Source organism: Amphiura filiformis, chromosome 11 (genome assembly GCF_039555335.1).
Source record: "Amphiura filiformis chromosome 11, Afil_fr2py, whole genome shotgun sequence".
Lineage (NCBI taxonomy): Eukaryota > Metazoa > Echinodermata > Ophiuroidea > Amphilepidida > Amphiuridae > Amphiura > Amphiura filiformis.
The window spans coordinates 7244416-7266040 of NC_092638.1; the positions used below are offsets into that span (position 1 = coordinate 7244416).

The window sequence follows — 21625 nt, forward strand, 5'->3', positions numbered from 1 at the left end:
AATGAATTCCTCAATGTCAGAAAACCATCGAAAATGTCAGGCAGCGCGTATGCCATTAGTGTTGCAGATAGCCCGTAACCCACACCGTAGCCTCAGTCTCGCTAGTTTCACGCCATCCTTGCAACGGCACGGAGCGTAAAGCCGACGAAGCAAAGTGGATGCAATATAAAAGGACTTAGCCTACGGAGAACTCTGCGATCGAGTGAAGCCATGTTGTTTTCATAAATTTTTGTATTTTTTGTAGCTGTTTTTTAACTAATTTTTACCGTTTATTTCAACATGATTGTTCAGTATTCAGTATAGTTAAAACAGGGGGACTGTGCTGAGGAATTGGGCACTGCATCGGTGCGCCGATTCGGTTACTCTGAATGCCCTTAAAAATGAGTTAGAAATATTCACCTCTATGGAAACATCAAATCTCGCTCATACCAACATTTGTATCGTAACTTTGTATTTTGCACTGATTTTTAATAGTGATCAGCTCTAGGAAGGCAAATAAAATACAGTTACAGAATATTAACATTGTAAATTTGTTGCTTCTCTTTCATTGTAAGACCACTTGTAGTTTTCCAATACCTGTCTTGTGATTTTCATTTGTCTCAGGCTAAAAAAAAAAAAAACAAAAAAAAAAAAAAAAAAAAAAAAAAAAAAAAAAAAAAAAACAAAAAAAAAAAAAAGCAAAAAAAAAAAAAGCATAGCACTTAGCTTTTTTGGCAAATGTTCGTGAGACAAACCTTTTTTTTTTTTTTTTTTTTGGCCTTAATGACATGTTTGTATAACCAGCTAATATTTTGATTGTGCTTGATGTGTTGTGGGCATTGTAGAGGAATTGTGCCAATCAATTCAATCAAAATCTATGATTCAATCAACATTTAAAGCGTCGGTCGCAACACATAGTGGCATAGAGTGATTTTCCAAATTTTCCGTTTCACATAGTGGCGTATAGGTTTAGAGCTAGCTATTATACAATAGTAGTTATTCCTTGTTAGCTATTAAAGATACAGTTTAACAGTTTGAACCTTAAACTTCAGTTTAAAATGGAATAGGGTCATTAAGAGATAACAGTGGAGAAGTATTGACTCCGTTTCTAGTAGCATATCCTTCAAAAACATTTTGCTCGAAAACGTACTTTGTCCCTCACGTATGCCACTATGTTGCGAGTGACGATATTATAATCTCCATTTTAAAAGGGCATTTCGTGATCCACAGCCTCATCCCCCCACTTTTCTCAAAAAAGTTGAGATTTTTATATCACTGGAAACCTCTGGCTACATAATGTTTATGTACAAAATATTTCTTGCAGATTAATTAGTTTAGCAAAGTTATCGTGAAATTTGTATTTCGTTCTGGTGAACCAGAACAAAATTATAACGTATTGTCTATGGAACAGTGTAATACACATTTTCGTGGATATGTACTGAAAAATGTCATAAAAAGAGGATGCTAGGATCACGAAATACTCCTTTAAGAGCTGCAAGATGTAGTAAACCATAATGTACATTTCTATCAAATTTTAATTTTGTTATCTTTTACTCAAAATGCTGAAATAATGCTAGCAGAATAGACGACTGCAGATACTTCGGATAACGCTTTTTCAATGGGCAATGAACTTTGCTGCTTGGATGATGTGACGATGAGGCTAGCATTTATTCCGTATTGAAAAGCGTGTTCCGACGGATCTGCACTCGACCGGCCTCAACTCGACTCGACTGACAGGAAAGGTTTCTGCCTTAGTTTTGGTTGCATGTTTGTATTTTTAAGATAACTATTAGTGCAATCGACATTTTCATATTTTTTGCATCATTTCAGGACTTTACACACAAGCTTGTGGTCACAGAATTTTGTGGGTCTTGGACAAGATTTAACAGAGATGCTGTGATTGGACTCTATGACTCATACAATAAGGCTCAGGTAAGGAACTTATAGAGGACGAAACAAATACTTTCATATATGTGGATTACCACATAAAATATAAACTGCACACACAAAATTGTATTGGTGAACTTAAATAAGATGCAAATTCTTGAAGATATTGTACTATAAAGGAAAAATCAAAGGGAAAATTTGTTCTGCCCATTGTGATAACTTACTTAGATTTAAATAACAAAAGATAAAATTCCGAAAAATGGCAGCATTTCACTTGACTTTGTGACCCAGCTGTCTCTATTGCCTGATATAACATGAGCGGTAGCTGAGTTGTTCCATGCAACAATAATGCTATCTCCCATGTTATGTCAGGCGATAGAGACACGGCTGAGTCTCAAAACAATACTTTTATTCTCATTCTTAAACAGATCACCCGTAAAATCATGTTTGTATGTAATTTACATCCACTCTTTATGGCTATTTTTATGTTCAACCAGTCTCTCCTGTGCATGAAATTGGTGAATGCATTACATGCGTATGCAAACTAACAGACTCCCAACTTTGTTCTCACCTGTCCTCCCAGGGGCGTCGCTAGACCAATATGATGGGGGGTGTATAGCATGTTTTGCTGACGGAAGTATTTTGTGAATTGTAGACCCAAATTTTTTTTAGCCCGGACGGCGCTCAAGAATCTAAAAAGTGGGGAGGGGGGTAGGAGTCAAGAATTGTTTTGACAGATTTTTTTTAGTAGGTAACTATTATAACATTATAACATTAACAATAGGTATATTAAGTAACAACAGCATAATTATGTAACTTATAAATCTTTTATATGACTCTTGGAAATTGCCGCCAATCAAATAGCTTTAACTACACTTGCCGACAATCACATGGTTTTGACGACAACAGTAAATTTTTGCCGACAAAATTGTGTATCACACCCCATACCCCCGCTCTAGCGACGGCCCTGCGTCCTCCACCCTTGGATATCTGCTGGTATATGAACTACTATAAAAGTTTGGGAAATGCAGGGTTAGAGCTTCAGAATATTGACTGTTGCCTTTTGAAATTAAACATACCAGAACATTAACTGTGACAGTAAATGATATATCCATAATATTATAATGGGCTAAACATTTCATAATCTTATTTGCATATTTTTTGTAGGTACTGAAGCACAATCTGTCAACAGAGGCTCTCAAAGAGATCAAGGTGGACAGTTCTGCAACACCTGTAAGTTTGTTTTGTGTTTTAGTTTTTCAATTGGATTCTGATACATATAGGATGATTCTATAAAAACGAGGACATGACCCAAAACATGGAAAATACTCAGAACTTTGAAACTACATGTGCTACACTTTGAAATTTGGTATCAGATAAAAGAGTGCAACATGTTCTTTAAATTGAGCCATCTTACAGTTACCTTGATGTGTTTTTATCATGAAATTTCTTTAAAAACTTTTTTTTGTCAAATTTGTGACTTTTTTTAGGAATTTTGGATCTTTTTTACACACCCTCATTAAGATTTTGTTGTATATTTTTTGTTCAAAAGTGCTCAAGTAGGGTTAAAAAAATGTGACATTCTATGATTTTTTCATGATTTTTGTTGTTCTGCATTTATAAACCTCAAAGTATAATGGAAGTGACCATAATGAGAATGATCAGACTTTCCCCCTCTATCTGCTACTTCACTTGAAGTTGCTCCATATTTCCTATCATCCTGATTTCAACAGTAGATACCTAGTACACAAACTCAACTGGTTATAGCACTGTCTACTTGATGAAACTTTTGAATTAAAATCATGCCCATTTTTGGCATGTCCTTTTTGCGTAATGCGAGTAACCAATTTTCTCACCAGTGTCATGCTCAAAGTAGAGAACAATTCAGTTCTTTCAATACATTTAGGGCGAAGCATTGAATGTTGGGTTTGTTACCACAAAAAATGACACAGCAAGGCTAACTAATATAAAATAATATAAAACCACAGTACTTTGTTTAATAGAGGACACAAAAAAGTGTAATGCGAGTAACCGTGGAATCATCCAAGAGCTTTAAAAGCACCAGAGCTGTAGCTATTGATGTTGTATAATTTTTCATCAGATCAATTTTGGTGGGAGCACTCCTACACCAAACAATGCCCAAGGATCTTCATCAGCCAATACACCAAGCCCTATGACAAAGCTACAGACAGGCTATGGGGCAACACTGTTGAATCAACTACTATCAGAAGCTACTACCAAGTTCATGGTCTTCTCAGAGGAGGTATGATATTTTGTAATTTTGGTGTGTGTTTGTTTCATTTCAATATACTAGTATGTTATTTTTTTCACAATTTTATTTCATTATGTTATGTTCTTATTTTCATTAGTATGCTGTCCCAGGAAAAAAAACAGGACCCTTGTCTTCATAGTCAAATGCCTAATCACTAAGCTACTTTTAAATAGCTTAGCATAAGACATATTGTGAGTCAATGTTAATTCTATTCCCTGAAAGCAACATTTTGTAATTACAATTTGTGGAAAAGTTGATAAACAGAATGTACTTTCTGTAATATCAATATTAATGCATATTTGATCAGCAGAATTTCATGTTTTGTGGAATAAAATAATAATTTTGTATAATTTGAGGCAAATTGAAAATATTACATGTTTTTTTTTTCTCTTTTGAATAGAATTCTGGTGGTAAAGAACAGTTCTATGGTATGAAGGCATGTACTACCAATGATGTCATGATGAAGAATTGGCATAGTAAGTTTATATTCAACATGTATTCCCAAAACTCTATAGACATTACAAGAAGTTACCCACAGTAAACATTCAATAAGTTTGCATAATATTCCATGAAAAACGTAATAATGTATTCTTATCATGCAATTTTATATACTTTCTAGTTTTTCCACAGTATATTACACATGTAGCAGGCTTACAGGATTCTTTCTTCTGAGTTAATATTAGAAACAACTTTACTTTATATGGTCATAATAGGATGGGAATTATAGCAATATAATAGTCTTAGGTCAATTCATCAGGTTCATCACATAGTGATGTATCATAAGGAATACTGTAAAGTGCATTTAGGAGAGAAAAAGTTTGAAAAAATGTCAATTTATAATAGGATTGTGTTGTCTTGTTTTTGCACTCATGTATGAAAAATGTTCGTATGTGTTCAAAGCACCCTCTTGTACTATTTTACTTAAAATTTTAGCTTTGGAATGGGTGAGAAACAATTCCAAAGTTATATGTCAGTATGTGAAATGGAAAAATGCAGTAAACGTAGGAAAAAGTGTATCACATAATCATGTATAGTATACAATATGCCACTATGTGATACACTTATTCCTATGCGCCACAATGTGATATACCGATTTCTACTTTTTTACCATTTTCTTACCATACACCAATTTATTTAGTTTTTATTTCTTTAATTAATTTTCAGCTTTAGGACTTGATGTAATTAAATAGAATGATATCGAAATCCCAGTACCAAATTGCAAAATGACAAAAAAGTCACGATACATCACTATGTCATGAACCCGATAAATATAAAGGCGCTTGTTTAAAGATGCAGCATACATGCATGCTTTAAACAGCTGATAACACATTGACTCACAGAGTAGAAATAATATAAATGCTTGTATTATTTCAGTTGAGCTTGGTAACAGTCAGGTGATGTTGAAGGGCTGTGAGACATCTGGTTATGCTATTGTGTGTGCGGTCAATGTCCAGTTGACCAACTGTTCTCACTGGCCAGCTTGGAGGGACAATTCACTGACCAGCAAGTCTACATGGGTCGGCAAACTTGATGGATTGCAGGTATGTTAGGATGTTAGGAACCTGCAGGTATGGTAAGATAAGAGAAAATAATGGTAATGAACATAGTGTGCTATAATTATATCCATTGGGTTTCCTCGATGCAGTGACATCAGTACTTTGCCATGGTTACTTTGTGTGTGAACAAATGCTCTGCCTTTGATAGCGTGTGTGAGCATGTTAGTTCTTTGAGTCAACACATGTGATTTAATTCTGCACCCAGAGAAGCATGCATTGCTGTTATTGACGTTGCTGCCTTGAGGAAGCTAAATGAATTGTGAACTATGGACAATCAAATTAGCAAGTACCAAGATCAACTCCAAATCAAGAATTTTGGAGTACATTATCATTCAAATCAAACCTCTAAACCTTGATAATATGAAATGAGTATACCACCAGTATTAGAATTAAGTCCCTCAGGCCAATATCCTTTGAAAATCACTGGTGTGCAATCCTTCTGGCCTGCCGGACTAATGAACTTTTGTCACTAAAATCAGCCAGACTGACTCAGTGCTGACTTCAACATCAGTCTTACCCTGTAAATGACATTACCTACTGTTGATTTGTGAGTCTCAAGTCTTAGAGTGTCACCAATGCAATGTGGGATTGTGTAACATTAAAATTTTTAAAAATGTGGTACATAATTGTTATCTTCTAAAGATTTCAAAAGGAAATCAAACATGAGAGTTTGATTTTTCAGATTGATACTATATTAGCTAACAATAATAGCACTGTATGCAAATACAACAAAATATGAGTAAAATAAAACCTTTAAATGAAGTTTGAGTCCACCAAAGGCAAAGTGATTAAGGCTTCTACACTATTTCAACTTCATGGATATCAATTCCCCTTAAAATATCCTTACTTGTTAGAATTATGCTGATTGTAAAAATGTTATAGTTATCAGCATACAATATGGACTGTTTCCAAATTACACATAATCTCAAGGCAGTAGTACATTGGACTGAAGACTTTCAACTAATTACATCCACTTTTGCTTTGTTTGCAGTACTTTGCCACTGTGGAGTCATCAACTGGTAAAAATGAGGAAGAAGTGAAGTGGATACCGGTATCCATAATTGAGAGAACTATATCCAGCCAAAGCCCTATTGATGTACCAGATATTGTAGGCAGTGGAGAGTCAGTAGGGGGTGTAGTCAGTGATACCGTAGGTAAGGAATTCATGTCTTTAAGGAAAACTGTATCCATTCTTTCATCTTTTAACTGGCTAGGGAGGTAGCCAACATCTGTTTTGTGTAGTATCTATTGCCAGCGATTACTAAATGTTTATGCTAGGATTTAGGCAGATATAACCTTGTCCTTACATATTCCAGACTTGTAGTGACTCGACTCGAAATGACTCGACTCGACTCGACTCTTGGTGACTCGATGACTCGACTCGAGGCAAGGTGACTCGACGACTCGACTCGACTCGAGGGTTGATGAATCGATGACTCGACTCGACTCGAAATTTAATGACTCGACTCGATGACTCGAGGCTTGTGACTCGAGTCACTGTGGCTGAATCGACTTTTTTTAAATGACTCGAAAATATAAATTATACCTTAATATTTCTAATAATACCTGCACGTTTTCTTCCACACATCGCAGTGTATTGTGATTCTTATATTTTACAAAGTGGGCTTACTATCTCTCAGCATCTTTATAATAACTTAAAATATAAATTATATGTATGTGTGTACAATGTACATGTATGATTGCCTGTCGATCTGGCTAAAGGATCCACCTTTTTTACATGCTTCAAACTTGGCATGGTGGAAAAGTCCATTGTCCATCATTGCTGAGCCTGGCTACACAAAATGTACATGAATGCTACACACATGTCATTGTAACAGCCTGTGCACACACCCCTACATGTATGCTACATGTCTCATTCACACAATGACTGATCAATACAGAAAAAAACCCAGCAAACTGGGAAAACATTTGAGATACTCTCTTTTTGTGGTGAATTTCAAGTTATCATGTTAAAATATCATTATTATAGCTTTTATTAATCATTTTGATTATTCCCCATCCAAATACACTCCTCTACATGATGCACACATGAAGAACTACATTGCAATGTGACTGACTGGTGTGAGCATTTCCACCAGCCACATCATGACATGTACTTCTTGTGCCCAGGCTTGGGCTTGTGCATCTGAGTCAAATGAATAGAGAGGTTCTTACCATAATGAAATTTGGGATGTTTATGAATTTTAAAATATCAATAAAACATGGATATAATTATCCAGATGTGCATAATAAGACTCAAAGCTACATCATTGCTAAATATAATGTTGAAATTAGCAGACTTGTACCCGAGTCCAGCTTGTCCCGAGCCGAGCCGAGTCCATTTGTATCAGAGTCCGAGCCAAGTCCGAGTCCTTTTGTGTCCGAGTCCGGACTCAAGTCCAGGGGTGCCGAGTCCGAGTCCAACAAATATAAGACCCGAGTCCGGACTCGGGGTGAGAGTCCATGCCCGGTGGTGGTGGGGGGGGGGGGGTTCATTCAACTTTAATCTGACAGGTATCTACCTATTGGCATTGCTTAGTTTGGGTATAACAAAATGAAAAAGGGGTAATTGGGTATAAAATTTTGAAAGAAGGGGTCATTTGGTACAACATTTTGAAAAAATGGGTCATTATTTGCAAAAATGGAGCAAAATTTTATATTTTATTTCTTATTTGAAAAATTTACAATATAAATTTGCTGAAAAAGGTCAATTTTAAAGTTTCCGCATAATTTTATGGCATTTTGAAGATAAAATTGTAGAAATGTGATGAGAAGGTCACTCACTGCATCACACCACACACCACTCTACCAAACCCCACCCAACACTGTTGACTCAACCAACCAACCGTATACACTTTCTTCAAAAGCCATGTCCATCAGGTTACTCCTGAAGGTAAAAACTACATGTATCAGACCACCTAGTACCTGTATCAGACAGCAGGCATGTGGGGGTATTGTGTGTGTGTGTGTAGCACACTACATGTAAACTCACAGTTACTTAATTGCGCCTAGGGACAAGGCTGTAGGTATGCCAGGTGAATTCAAATTTGCCATCAAACTGCATCATTTTATATATCAAATTAAAGCCCTTGAGTAAAGAAAGTCAAAACTGAAAACCGTTTTGTCATAGCCCTTTCTGTAGCAAAGTTACATCTTGTCAAAGATTGACTTTCATCTAAAAGATTCAGCTAACAAAACAGCATTTCGGTCATAGACATACCACCTACACCTATGACTGCCCATCCCTTACCACAGCGGGAGGTGAAGCCCCGTATCCAAGGTGATATTGACGGATTGACAGGGTTACTAGGCGAGGAGATAATCGCGTACATTCTGACGCTCTCGGTTGCGTGGTTACTGCGCCGTTATCTCCCGTGCCGCGTCAATTGCAACATGTTCTGTATTATCATTATCTGCTTGCTTGCGTCCGGTATGCGTCCGTGTTCAAGTCGTTGCTAAGCAGTGTCGGCTTCACTACGCGAGTCAAAGTCACTGGTCTAGGTACTAGTTTGTCTAGGATTTCGGTGGTGTTTCTAGATCTTAGTCTCATGATGATAGCAGCTTTTCTATGTGGAACTGCTATCAAAATGTGGGTCAAAATCCCCCTAAAATTCCATGTGCGAGTGTCTCATCGCCATAAAAAGAATCATATATTTGGGTCAAGTGAAGTATAGACAACATACTAGTATTTATGTAGGTTTTCTTGACCTACCTGTTCTTTTAAATTTCTATGTAAATATGTATTGTGTTCTAGGCAAATTTGGCTGACTAGCAGATAGGTTTGCCTGGCATACCTGTACGCTGTGTGCAGTATTACATGTAAACTATTATCCTACTGAGTGGGAGCTGAGATGTATGGTCCAGTGTGCATGTTTCTCTTTCAAGAGCTTAATGGATTGGAAAGTTCCATGAAAGAAGTCTACATTGTAGAAATTTTTATCAATTATTTCATTTTAAATGATAACAAAAATATGATTCTGCTAAGTGACAGATAAATCTAAATAATTTGGTGGATATGTAGGAATAATAACAGGTCACAGATTTGACAGCCCCAATTCATTTGGAAAATGGCCAAATAAGTAAAGTCAACAAATTTGAGATCTATTTTTACATTTTTAGATAATCATTTCACATTTTACATAGATTTGGACATTGGACTGGACTCGGACATAGTTTTTTCACTTGCAATATGCCACCTTTAGGCTAGATTCACTATGACCACCAATATTTGATCTCTTTTTGTACTTGATTAATTTTATTTGTTTATACCCATACCCATAAATAGGACCCATACAAGTACTTGAAGTCCCAATTTCCATACCACTACTGGACCAGTACCCGTACTCGAGTCCCAATTTCCGCATCCATACTGTATTCGCATTCCATGGCACCGCACTGCATTACTTGCACCCTATTTTGGAATGGACCCGCATTGAATACTCAAGGCTAGGGATCCGCACCTGCATCCTTACCCATGACCTGAAATCCGTGATCGGGACACGCACCGCACTCCATACTCATGGCGGGTCCTAATGGCAATACTACAAGTCTGACTGATTACTGATTTCCACAATGCACTGGATGGAGCACATAGATTCATAAATTAATATTATGTACTCTCACTGGGATTTTAATTTAATTTATAAAGTACAAATTCATGCAAATTGATAGCTGGTATCATGAGCATATAAAACGTGAAGTGACTCGAAATGACTCGACAAAATATATCCGACTCGACTCGACTCGACAGAATGGCCTGACTCGACTCGACTGACAACTTCAAATGACTCGACTCGACTCGGACTCGAAGGCATCATGACTCGACTCGACTCGAGGCTCGATGACTCGACTCGACTCGGACTCGACTTTCAGTGACTCGACTACAAGTCTGCATATTGCAATGTTCTTTTACAATGACTGGTCTGGACCTTGGGGAGTTGGACACTCAGAGATAGTAGGCAGAGATAGTGTCTTTCAGTGTCAGAATAAGTGATATCAACAAGTATGACTATGGTTGTGTTGGCAAGGATCTTGTTTGTGTTTCCATCTTCCTATTCTCCTAGAAATTAAAGAATAGGTCAATGACGAAAAATCAAAACTGTTAAAAAGAGCGGAAATTTGCTCACCTGAGAACTTTAGAAATGTAGCACTATTTCTTGTTCAATCGGTTGATGGACTGGTGATTGATCCAGGTTACTGGACAGAGACCATTGGACATTGGTGTTTGTCATGTGACATGCTCTGATGTAGTAAGTAAGGAGTTGTAAGCTTCAAAGAGTTTATGGTGACCCTGGTCCTTCTTCAAATAAATCACTTCTGTCAGTCCTGATGTGTATAGCTTCCTTAATGCCCCTCCAAAACCAATCTGTTTCTTTATCAAGAATTTTGACACCACCCCAATCAATATTTTTGTACTGCTTTCTGATGATCTCCAACTATTGGCAGTACTATGTCTACGATGTTCAGCGATCATGATGTTAAAGTGGTCTAGCAGATACTCCAACATATGCTGAGTTAAAGTCATTACACTTGACTTGGTAAGTCAGAAGTGTGTTGTAAAACAACCTGACTTCAACAATTTTTTTTATCTACATGTGTATTATGTTACAGGTGCATCTTCTGAAGATACATGTGGTGAATCAGGTGTTCAGCTTCAACGTATCATGTCATGCTCTAACTGTCAGCAAGACATATGTGTTGTATAATAAACCTGACTACTACAACAATTTATTTTTGCCTCTATTACAGGTGCATCTTCAGAAGATACATGCGGTGAATCAGGTGTCCAGCTTCAACGTATCATGTCTCGCTGTAACTGTCAAGTTTACTATGCTAGCTATGGGGGCAATGTAGACCCCAATATAGCAGCACAAATTATGCATCCTGATAATAAGGTTAGTTTTATGTATGTTAAATTCAAATATAAAGATGGAGGTAAATAACAGGTAAACTGATTGGATGGGCATTTGCCCACCCAGAAATTTATTTTGCCCAGACAGTAAATTAAACCTGTCCATTTTACCCTAAAATGCACACTCAGTAAATTAGTTTGCCCACAAAAAAATGGGCATAGTAAATAATCATGATGAAACAAAACCCAGTATTATGATCATTACAATGCAAACAAGATTTGGCGCACATTTTGGGATCAAGTGCTCATAATGACACAGAAACGAGGTATTCAAAATATGCAGCCTGCTATGCTCACATCAAATGTACAGTTGAATAGGACTATGGGTATTATGTACACCAACATTCGGCATGTGGAAAGGGAGACTTGAAACTTTTGGTATGTTCTGGGGTAGCAACGAGTTTTGATTGTTGGCAAGCTATTTGGAAACATTACCCTTCCCCAGGGCAAGTAATTAGTAGCAAGGATTTTTGCCAGGCTGCAATAAAGAAATGCCCATATCCAGTGTACAAAATAAGCCAAAATTTTTTAATGCCCTTCAGGCCCATGGGTTTGATATATATGGCCCTTGGCCCAATAATAATTTGAATGTTACATTGCATTATAAGGTATTTAAAATCTAATTAATACCTCTCATAATCTCATAATTTCTTGTTTTTGCCGACTCTGTACACAATTCACCATAATGTATTATCAAACACTGCTAAATTATTTGTTGCTTTAATTTGCATTTTGTATAACTTAAGATGGGTTCTTTGTATGTTTTTATGTTTTTGTGTATAATTAATGTTTTGATTATTTAATGTACAATTATAATTATATGTTATAAGGTGGTACATCGTTTTCAGGCCTCTTGGCCTTGTGATGTGCCTGCCTTCATCAATACTTGTTAATGTGCAATAATTGAATTTACCTCTGTTGTTACATTGTATGCTTTATGAGATTGATGAAAAATAAAAGATTGATTGATTGATTGATTGGTCCACATTTTGTGACACTTTCTTAGATTGCAGACTCACAAATCAACAACACATAATGCCATGGATTGATGACTAAGTTAGCATTGACTTTGTGTTACTCACTTTGATGACAATATTTCAATATCAGTGCAAATATGCAGTGATATTTACAGGCTATTGGCCTCAGGGCCAGCCTTATTTTGTGTACTGCCCATGTACAGTCAAAATTAATAGGTAAATTTTCATGGGAAAATTTTCTGGACACATGACACCCATGTGCGCAGACATATTAGCATCATGGAATGTGACCCTGAGCACAGCAGGTGGTCTACCAATGTATTTGAATAGGAAGAATTCCTCCTTTGATGCAAAATAAGTTACTTGTCGCAAGTTAATAATATTATGGTAAGAGTTTCTATAGATAAAAAATAGATATTTTTGAAATTACGTTCTATCGAAATTGCGGCCAAGAGTGCTATTCCAGTTCAAAATTACTAAGACTTGAATAGCGAGGTCACCGCCGGGGGTCAGAGATCAGGCTCGAGGTAACACTCACATTGATACGCATTGGTCACATGTCCAGAAATTTTTCCCTTGAAAAATATACCCATTAATGTTGACTGATGTAGAACTGGCTCAGTTCCTCAAGAGTCCTTGCTGAAGCAGCCACTCAACCCTGCCAGGGCAAGGTCTGTCCCACCAGCACTGGCCAGTGCTATATGCCCACACCAATGTTTTATAATGAAAGGTTTTGCTAATTGATGGAAATTTCTTGTCATTCTTTTGTAAAAATAATTTTTATAGAGGAATGATGATGAAGAAGAAGATGGACTATGGAGCACGGAGGAAGCTGTGGATTCCATGACATTGGTATATCATGACTTAGATATGTGTACTAACTCAGCACAGTATGATATGATTATGGATATTATCAACAATCTGTTGCTCTATGTGGAACCAAAGCGTAAGGTAAGAGGCCCTCTAATTTCGAATAATTTATATAACTGGCACTAAGACACTCGAGGGAGAGATAATCAGTGCCTGCTTTATAATTTCTCTGAGGTACATCAGGAGTTAACATCAATTCCTGCTGGTTCTGAATTTTTCTTTCCATCACTAAGTCACATATTGTGTTATGCCTGAGTTTCTTCCTGTTCAATATTAATAATTTCATGCCCTGCAAGGGTAAAGCATAGACCCTGTAATTTCTAATTATATATATATTCATTGCTAGTAGGTGTGGTTTAACTTTATGCGCTAAATTTCATTGGTTCCTGGGTGTTGCGTAAGCGATAAATGAAGGTGACTGTGTCGTAGCGGAACACGCTTGACGAGGGGTGCATATGGAGCATGTTGTAGGTGTATGACTAGTGCCTAAAATGTGCACATAATCACAGTACATACAGTTGTAATTTTTTGCTAAATAAAATAGTTTTCAGTAATTAAAATAATATTTAACTGACTAACAATGAGAAAAAATAATAGGAACTTTTGTTTTTAGAAGATAGGCAGGTCCAATAATCTATATATTGGACTGCCTAATCTCTATGACACAATAGAGGATAGTAAACAAAAATTCTTATCATTATTTTCTATAATAAATTATGATGCAATATTTCATCAATTCTTATGGTTCCATTTGCAGGAAGCCATGGCTCGTATGCAGCACATGAGGTTTGCCTTACAACTCTCCACCACCGAAGACCAGAAGATGCCAATAGTACAACTACAAAACTCACTCAGAAATCTGCTGTCAGAACTACGCCAATTGGAGAAGAATCTACACAATAAGCAGAGAGTACTAGAGGATGCAATAGGGGATTCAAGGCAGCCCTCGAGGTGGGTCAAATCTATGGCTGTTTAGAGATTAACGCAGTAAAAGATCTAGATTTCAAGTATTTGACTTAAACTGAAAAACAGTGTTATGTTACTCAACATTTCAGTTTTTATATCATTGTGGGTTTGAAAGTATATATTTAATTCCCTTTGTAAGGTTCACTGGTTTCTGCCTCCACACAGTGATGCTTGGAAACCTTCACAATCCTGGTTCAATTCTAGTGTGCATGGTATGAACCTAACCAATGTATGTGGTATGGTGACATTAATTGACATTAACCTTGCATATGTCACGCTAATGTGCACATTGTTACTGTGCAGTTCATCTTGCACAGTAACGATGGTCACTGAGGATGTGTGTATCGGATGATGGATGTAGGCAGTGGCGGCACCAGGAATTTTTTCGGGGGGAATTGGGGGCAAAGTGAATTTCAGGGGGGAACAAAAAATTGTGTGCAAAATTGCCGCAAAAAGTGGAAATTTACGTAATTTGGGGGTTTTGGCTCAAAACTGGGGAGCAAGATAAATATTTGGGGGGGGCAAATGCACCCTTGCTCCCCAGTAATGCCGCCACTGGATGTAGAGTTATATTGCAAAGGCTGCCAGGATTTAGAAAAATGGTATATTTACAATATAGATTGAATAGAAATATTTCATACCTTTAATTTTTTAGTTGTAAATTTTGTTTGGCTGGCTTATAATACGTGAAACAAAAAAGACTTGTACCATTTACTTACGCTAGTTGAGTAACGGGTGACTGGCGTGGGTTCATGTGAATTTATGGGAACGTAAGTTGGGACTTTATTCATACGCGCAGTGACAAAAACAAACTATAATAAGTATATCTTTTGTGCTTGGTATTGTTTAAAAATAACCTCTTTATTTTTCTATTTTCATTCCTTTCTTGACAACACTTGTTGAAGCAGCCTCCTATATGAACAAATCCGAGACTTGGAGACAGAATTGACGGAGGTGAAGGAATCAGTAGCTAATGCCAGTGAAGATCTAAGAATCATGGTTAGCTGTTATAAAGAGATTCAACTACAGAGGGCTATGAAAAGAAAACTTGAACAAGGTATGACCATTAAATATTGAGCAAATAATATGAGTTCCAACAGAAGTGAAGGAATCAGTAGCTAATGCCAGTGAAGATCTGAGAATCAATGTTAGCTGTTATAAAGAGATCCAATTACAGAGGGCTATGAAAGTGTGATTTAGGGAATCACTGTATAGTGCCTTTAACCACTTCACACCTACCTGGGTGAACAAGCTATTTGTGTTACTGTGTACTATTTTACAATTATTTTGCTCTACCGATAACATTGCTAATGTGTGTTATTTGGCACTCAAACAAATCTACGATCCTGGTCAAAATTGTTAACCCACTTTGACCTGGATACTTCATGTACCCCCATCAATGTTGAAACCTGATGATTTGGTCATTCCGCTAGAGGTACCAAACATCAATGGGTTGGAAAGGGGGAGGGTTAAAGTAGAAGAAAAAGTGTAATTTTAAAATGTCCAATATTACAGCAATACGGTTGAGACTGGGATTGTAGTTGGCAAGAGGGAACATCATAGCTTGTAATAGTGTCACATGTCTCTATGTTTGTTTTTCAATTCCCAGCAGCCCAAAGTATCCGTGTAATCAGGAGGGTAGAAGTGTGCATTGGTTTGGCTAAATGGAGACTCACAGAAGTAGATGGGCAGTTAGGAATAGCTGATCTACAACTAAGTCAATTCAAGTAAGTTTTTTTATTATCTTATTGTAGGCAAGAAAAGAAATTAATAAAACCTGTTGGTTTTGTCTGACTTCAGCTAAATCCATTTTTCGTAAAATATGAAAATGTTTTTGTTTATGGCCAGTAAGCCCATTATATAGTTCAATGACGTATACATATTCAAATCGGAACTTTTCTAAAGATAGCTGCAGATTGTTTATGATGACCCGGTTTACAATTACGGGTCATCAACGCTAACGCAAACATAACTATTTAGCCTGAACACAAATCTGCATGAAAAACATGATAATATATGAAGTATGTCTTGTGTAAGCGATTGATGTTTACATTGCCAAGTGTCAATTTGTCTTTACCTATCTTGATTTGAAATAGCCTATTGTGACAAACACAGCGCTACAGTTGTTTTGTGTTGCAGTAACTTTATCTCGCTCGTCCCACTCCACCCAGGTGTAAAGAGGGTATCTGTTAGGGATTGCCATACTGGTGCTATTACTGTTGGAAAACGAATATCATAGTGGCTGCAGAATAAATGTTAAATGCATCGATTCTAAAAGTGGATATATAAATGCTTAGATTTTTTATTTATAAAACATCAAGATGAAGTACAAAGCTCTGAACAATTTGGTCATAACTTATGTACATTTACTCTATGAGCACAATTGCAGCTCATATCTGCAGTTTTAACACTACAACACATTCATAATATAGGGGCATATGATATGACTTCAATCAGTCTATCAAGTAGATTGTAACATCATTGTCATGTTTATTTGATTGTTTTGTTCCAGGTATACAAGGACGTCAAAAAGCGATGACTCTGGAGAAAATTTGATGGAACTTGGCTGGGTGTACATTGATAACTTGATAGGAAATGATATATACAAGGTAATCCAATGTCAACATGGTTTTCCTGTGAAGTAGTAAAAGATGTGTACCCAATTACATGCAAAAAATGCAGTAAAGGGAGGCCGTTGAAACAGTTCACAGGGCTAATGTGTAAAAACATTCTTGTGAAGAATTTAAGTATATGGGCAATCAGATGTGGATAATATAATGGAGGAAAAAAGAAACAGCTATGCAGTTCTCATCAAGGTCGCTTTGCACTTTCAAAACCACATTCTAAAAACAAACAGGTCATGTATGGGTCACTTGATGTTACATGGCTTGTTCAACGAATGAGATGCCAATATTTCATGATGTGACTCAATTAGTCAATCAAGCCCACTTCCAGATTTATGCAGTAGACATGCTACATTGCCAACAAGTGCAAAGGAACAAAAAACTGTAATATATTCATCTCTGGTCCATTCTGGTATTTCATACAGGTTTTACATTTTGCTTTGCAGGATGTACTAAGACCTCAGGAAGCTGGCAACAAAGGCAAGCAGGTGGCTCTTAGAGTGATTGCCAGAGGAAAACCACCAGGTAAGCTTAAACTGACTAATTTAACCTCCAAAAGATGACAAAGTTGATTTTTATTCTTTAATGTGGTATTTCATACAGGTGATTTCACAAAACTGTACAGGATTTCCCAAGCCCACTTTCAGAGAGCAGAGGGATTTTGTGTACAATTTTAATCATGCTTAGACCCAAAAGCCCAGAAAAGCAGGCACTAAGAGTTGATGAATCCAGGCCTATGTCTTGCATGCATGCTAACAATTTTAAAGTCGCATCAAACTATATTCTGCATAATGTTGTTAAGTCCGGCCTTGAGTGACAAACAGAAATGCATCAAGCACTCGACAGGTGATGACTGAATCAGGTCAGGTGTTATTATTAAAGGAGTGTGACCTCATCCCCGCACCTTTTTTCTATCAAAATGGAGATTTTGGCATCAGAAAAAAGCTCATATTTTTCTCATAATTGTGGTGAAATTTTAGACCTGAAATATGTTCTGTTTAGATGTTATGAACTCTCAATTCTGGTATATTATTATGGGCCATTGTGAAACACATTAGGCCTCAATGTGAGGTACAAAATACAGTATGAAAAAATCTGTCCATACCCCTTTAATACTCCTTACACCATGAATTAATGTTTGCTCTTTTCTCCATCAGTTGGTGGCATCTCAGTCATAGAGAACTTTGAAGTCAATGTAGTACCATTCAATATTCAACTCAGTTTCAAATTCTTCAAGAAGATGATGGCATTCTTCTTTCCTGGGCGAGATGTGGATCATACACCAGCTGAAGAACAGGTCAAAGGTTAGTCTTAATTTGTAAATGAAATAATTTGTTTGAACCTTTAACAATATGTTTTGTACAGATGATATGGGCAAAATCTAATTTGTGGATAGAAAATAGAATACATTTACTGTTCAAATGAAAACGGAGCAATGATCAATGTGAAACATCACAGTTACTACTGTAATATGGATCATTTGAATTGGAATAGGAATCATACAAAATGAGCCAGATGTTGAGAATATCAATTTTGTGATATAGCCAATAATAGTATTCAACCCTCTTGTATTGTTCTGAGCAACTGTAAGTCTAATTAGGATGGGGTTTTCAGCAAAAGCTCTGAGAATGCTCACGTAATAAAATTGAAAACTGAATGTTTATTTTAATCAAGACTCATTTGGTTTGATCACATCACAAATATACTGTTGGTGTATTTTTGCATTCTATAAATAGTACAATACCAGTTCAATACCATTGCCTTATTTTGCTCCCATTTTATTCATGACACAGGTGTGGATGATGACCCAGAACCAGTACCAGTTGGCAGATTCTCAAGAGTAAGTCAGCAACTTATATTTTCTTATTAACCTCTATTCATAACCTCATGAATATACGCAATGTGTTCAATCCTATCACACATAATAACTTTTAAATACAATGACGCAAATGCAGGTTATTGAAAAAAGTATAATGACCGTGTCTCATGACGAAGCTTAAAAACACTTTACAATGACCGTGTTACGTGACGCCTTATACATCCAAACATTTACGCGGGTGCTGGCAGCCATATTTGGAAATTGCATGATTGCGCACTATTGTGATTGGTTGCCAGCGGTTTCCCTAATTGGCTATTTGATTTTTACAGGGAAAACAAAAGTTACAGTTAAAACTGCACCCCTCGGGATATTCCTCAGTTCCATAGCACAATATTAGATATTTCACAATACCCTCAAAACAACTGATGCGCAGTCATTAACCTGTAATTTAACAATCAATAGACCTCATGTTGTGGAGTATGAATTTTTATACCACCACATTCAAAGGCCATTCAATGAATGTACAAACATATTGGGGTAAAAGAAGGAAGAAGACATTATTTTATAATTAACAGTTTAAACAAGGGAAAACCAAAGTTCCACAGGAATGCACATGATGCTCAAACCTGTTCATAAATTACATGTTTGAATTTATTTGTATTTTCAGACTGGTAGCATTCGCTCTACCAGCAGTGCTGAGTCAGTAGAGGGCACTCTATCAAGGGAAGGACCTGCCAAGGTAAAATTTGTATTTGTTTGTGTTGGGTGTGGGTGTATCTATAAGTACCTCCAAATGACATGAATGAAGATATTTATAGCATTTTAAGTGTAAAACTACTATATGTCCACAGTATTGTGATTGACTTTCAACATGCTTTGACATCCTTGTTTGGTGGTGCTCATGTGTATGTGTGTGTGTGTGGATACAGATACATTTGTAATTTTAATAACAAATGTATCTTATCAAATGTATCTTATTACAAATGTATCTTATCAAATCGTCGGTCACAACACATAGTGGCGTACGTGAAGGTCCAAATACGTTTCTGATCAAAACGATTTTGAAGGATATGCTACTAGTAACGGAGTCGATACTCCTCCACTGTTATCTCTCAGTGAACCGATTTCATTTGTAATTGAAGTTTAAGGTTCAAACTATTAAACTATATCTTTAATAGTTAACAAGGAATAAATATTATAGGATAATACCTAGCTCTAAACCTATACGCCACTATGTGAAACGGAAAATTTTGAAAATCACTCTACGCCACTATGTGTTGCGACCGACGAAATGTATCTTATCAAATGTATTATTATTAAAATAATTTGTTCACACATCACCCTGGGATCACGCATGCGCCTAATTTTTCATTGTGGTATTCTGTGGTATTTTTAGGTGTTAGGGTTAAAATATGTTTGACATCAATATTTACCACAACTCATTTGATTACTTTCTTACAGACTGCCAAGAGAAATTTCTTCTTCCAAAGACAAAAAGATGACATTGACAAAATGAAGGTAAATAGTATGAGACTTATATTTTTGAAGAGAAAACAATGTTTTATAAATATTTAACCATTTTCTTACTTGTAGTATGCTGTTTTTTGTATAAATGACTACGAAACTACATTTCACATGGTTGGTTTTCATATGTAACAAACACTATTATGAAAGTAAACTGTAAGTACCTCAATCATTGATAAATTTAGATGCATAAATTCTTTCAAAGGTCATTGATACACTATGACTATGTGTGACACAAGCATAGTGTACTGTACATGCGCAATGAGGTGGTACATGCACATTTAAAAATGCAATGTGAATGTGTGAAGGCCATCATCAGACTCAAAATATAAGAATCAGTAAATGCAAAGATATTCTCTACCATTTTATGTTTGATGTCTGAAATAGGAAAGAGCAGCAAGAAACAATACATTCTTCTACATCAAGATTCCTGCTGTGCCTCTGTGTGTCAGTTATAAGGTAAGAAACTTATTACCACCTTTCAGAACCAAAATAGAAAATAGGGTAATGATTTTGAAAATGTGATATTTGTACTGATTAGTGATTTGTGTCAACCAAGCATAACCTATAATCAGTTTTAGTATATTTTGTAACACATACAGTTTAAGTCCCATCAGATGATAGAGTAATTGAAAACAAGGAACCATGAGTAAATATGTGCAACCACTTCCTAAAAATATTCAAAAGGGAACACTCCAGTGAATAGACATAACATGACAGATCAACAAAATCATAGTTTGCTAATTATATATCTCTGCTAGTCATAATCACTCCACTCTCAAGTATCTCAGCGACCAAAAATAACAAAAATAATCTGTTAACAATTATTTCAAAACATAGTTGGCAAAATGTTTTGTCAGTTCATTAAACCATACTTTTAGGATGCATTATATAAAACACAGTATCTGAAATAACATCTTCCTCTGTGGGTTTTAAACAAATATCAACCATTAGCTTGCAACTTTGAGATAAATTGGAAAGAAGCACTTTTTGTTGTTCGCTCATATGATGGACTGATGAATTATGCTTTATTGTTCAGAGACCAACAGATCATTGTTAAAGATGCCATCCTACTTTTGGAGTTCCTTAGGGAATTAGTCAAGGTTGAAATGTATCCATGTAAATTCTGTTATCTGTCATCAAAGTAACAGGTGTAAGTCAGTTCCTCTGTGATGAACTGGCCAAGTGGGATAGCCCCTTTAAGGGCTGGGGTATGAACGTTTGGACAGTATTTATTGTG

At 36.3% G+C, this 21625-nt stretch overlaps 1 protein-coding gene across 1 annotated transcript in view; it reads left to right on the forward strand.

Moving 5' to 3' along the window:
* Positions 1-21625, forward strand: part of LOC140163439 (bridge-like lipid transfer protein family member 2) — a 201694-nt gene that overhangs the window by 175361 nt on the left and 4708 nt on the right. The window contains 18 exon segments of the mRNA XM_072186753.1: positions 1810-1911; positions 3034-3099; positions 3968-4129; positions 4539-4614; positions 5513-5679; positions 6686-6848; positions 11443-11588; positions 13369-13533; positions 14210-14403; positions 15327-15475; positions 16031-16145; positions 16931-17027; positions 17489-17567; positions 18200-18346; positions 18836-18882; positions 19529-19600; positions 20323-20379; positions 20773-20844. Of these exon segments, the coding sequence (XP_072042854.1) occupies positions 1810-1911; positions 3034-3099; positions 3968-4129; positions 4539-4614; positions 5513-5679; positions 6686-6848; positions 11443-11588; positions 13369-13533; positions 14210-14403; positions 15327-15475; positions 16031-16145; positions 16931-17027; positions 17489-17567; positions 18200-18346; positions 18836-18882; positions 19529-19600; positions 20323-20379; positions 20773-20844 (2076 nt within the window).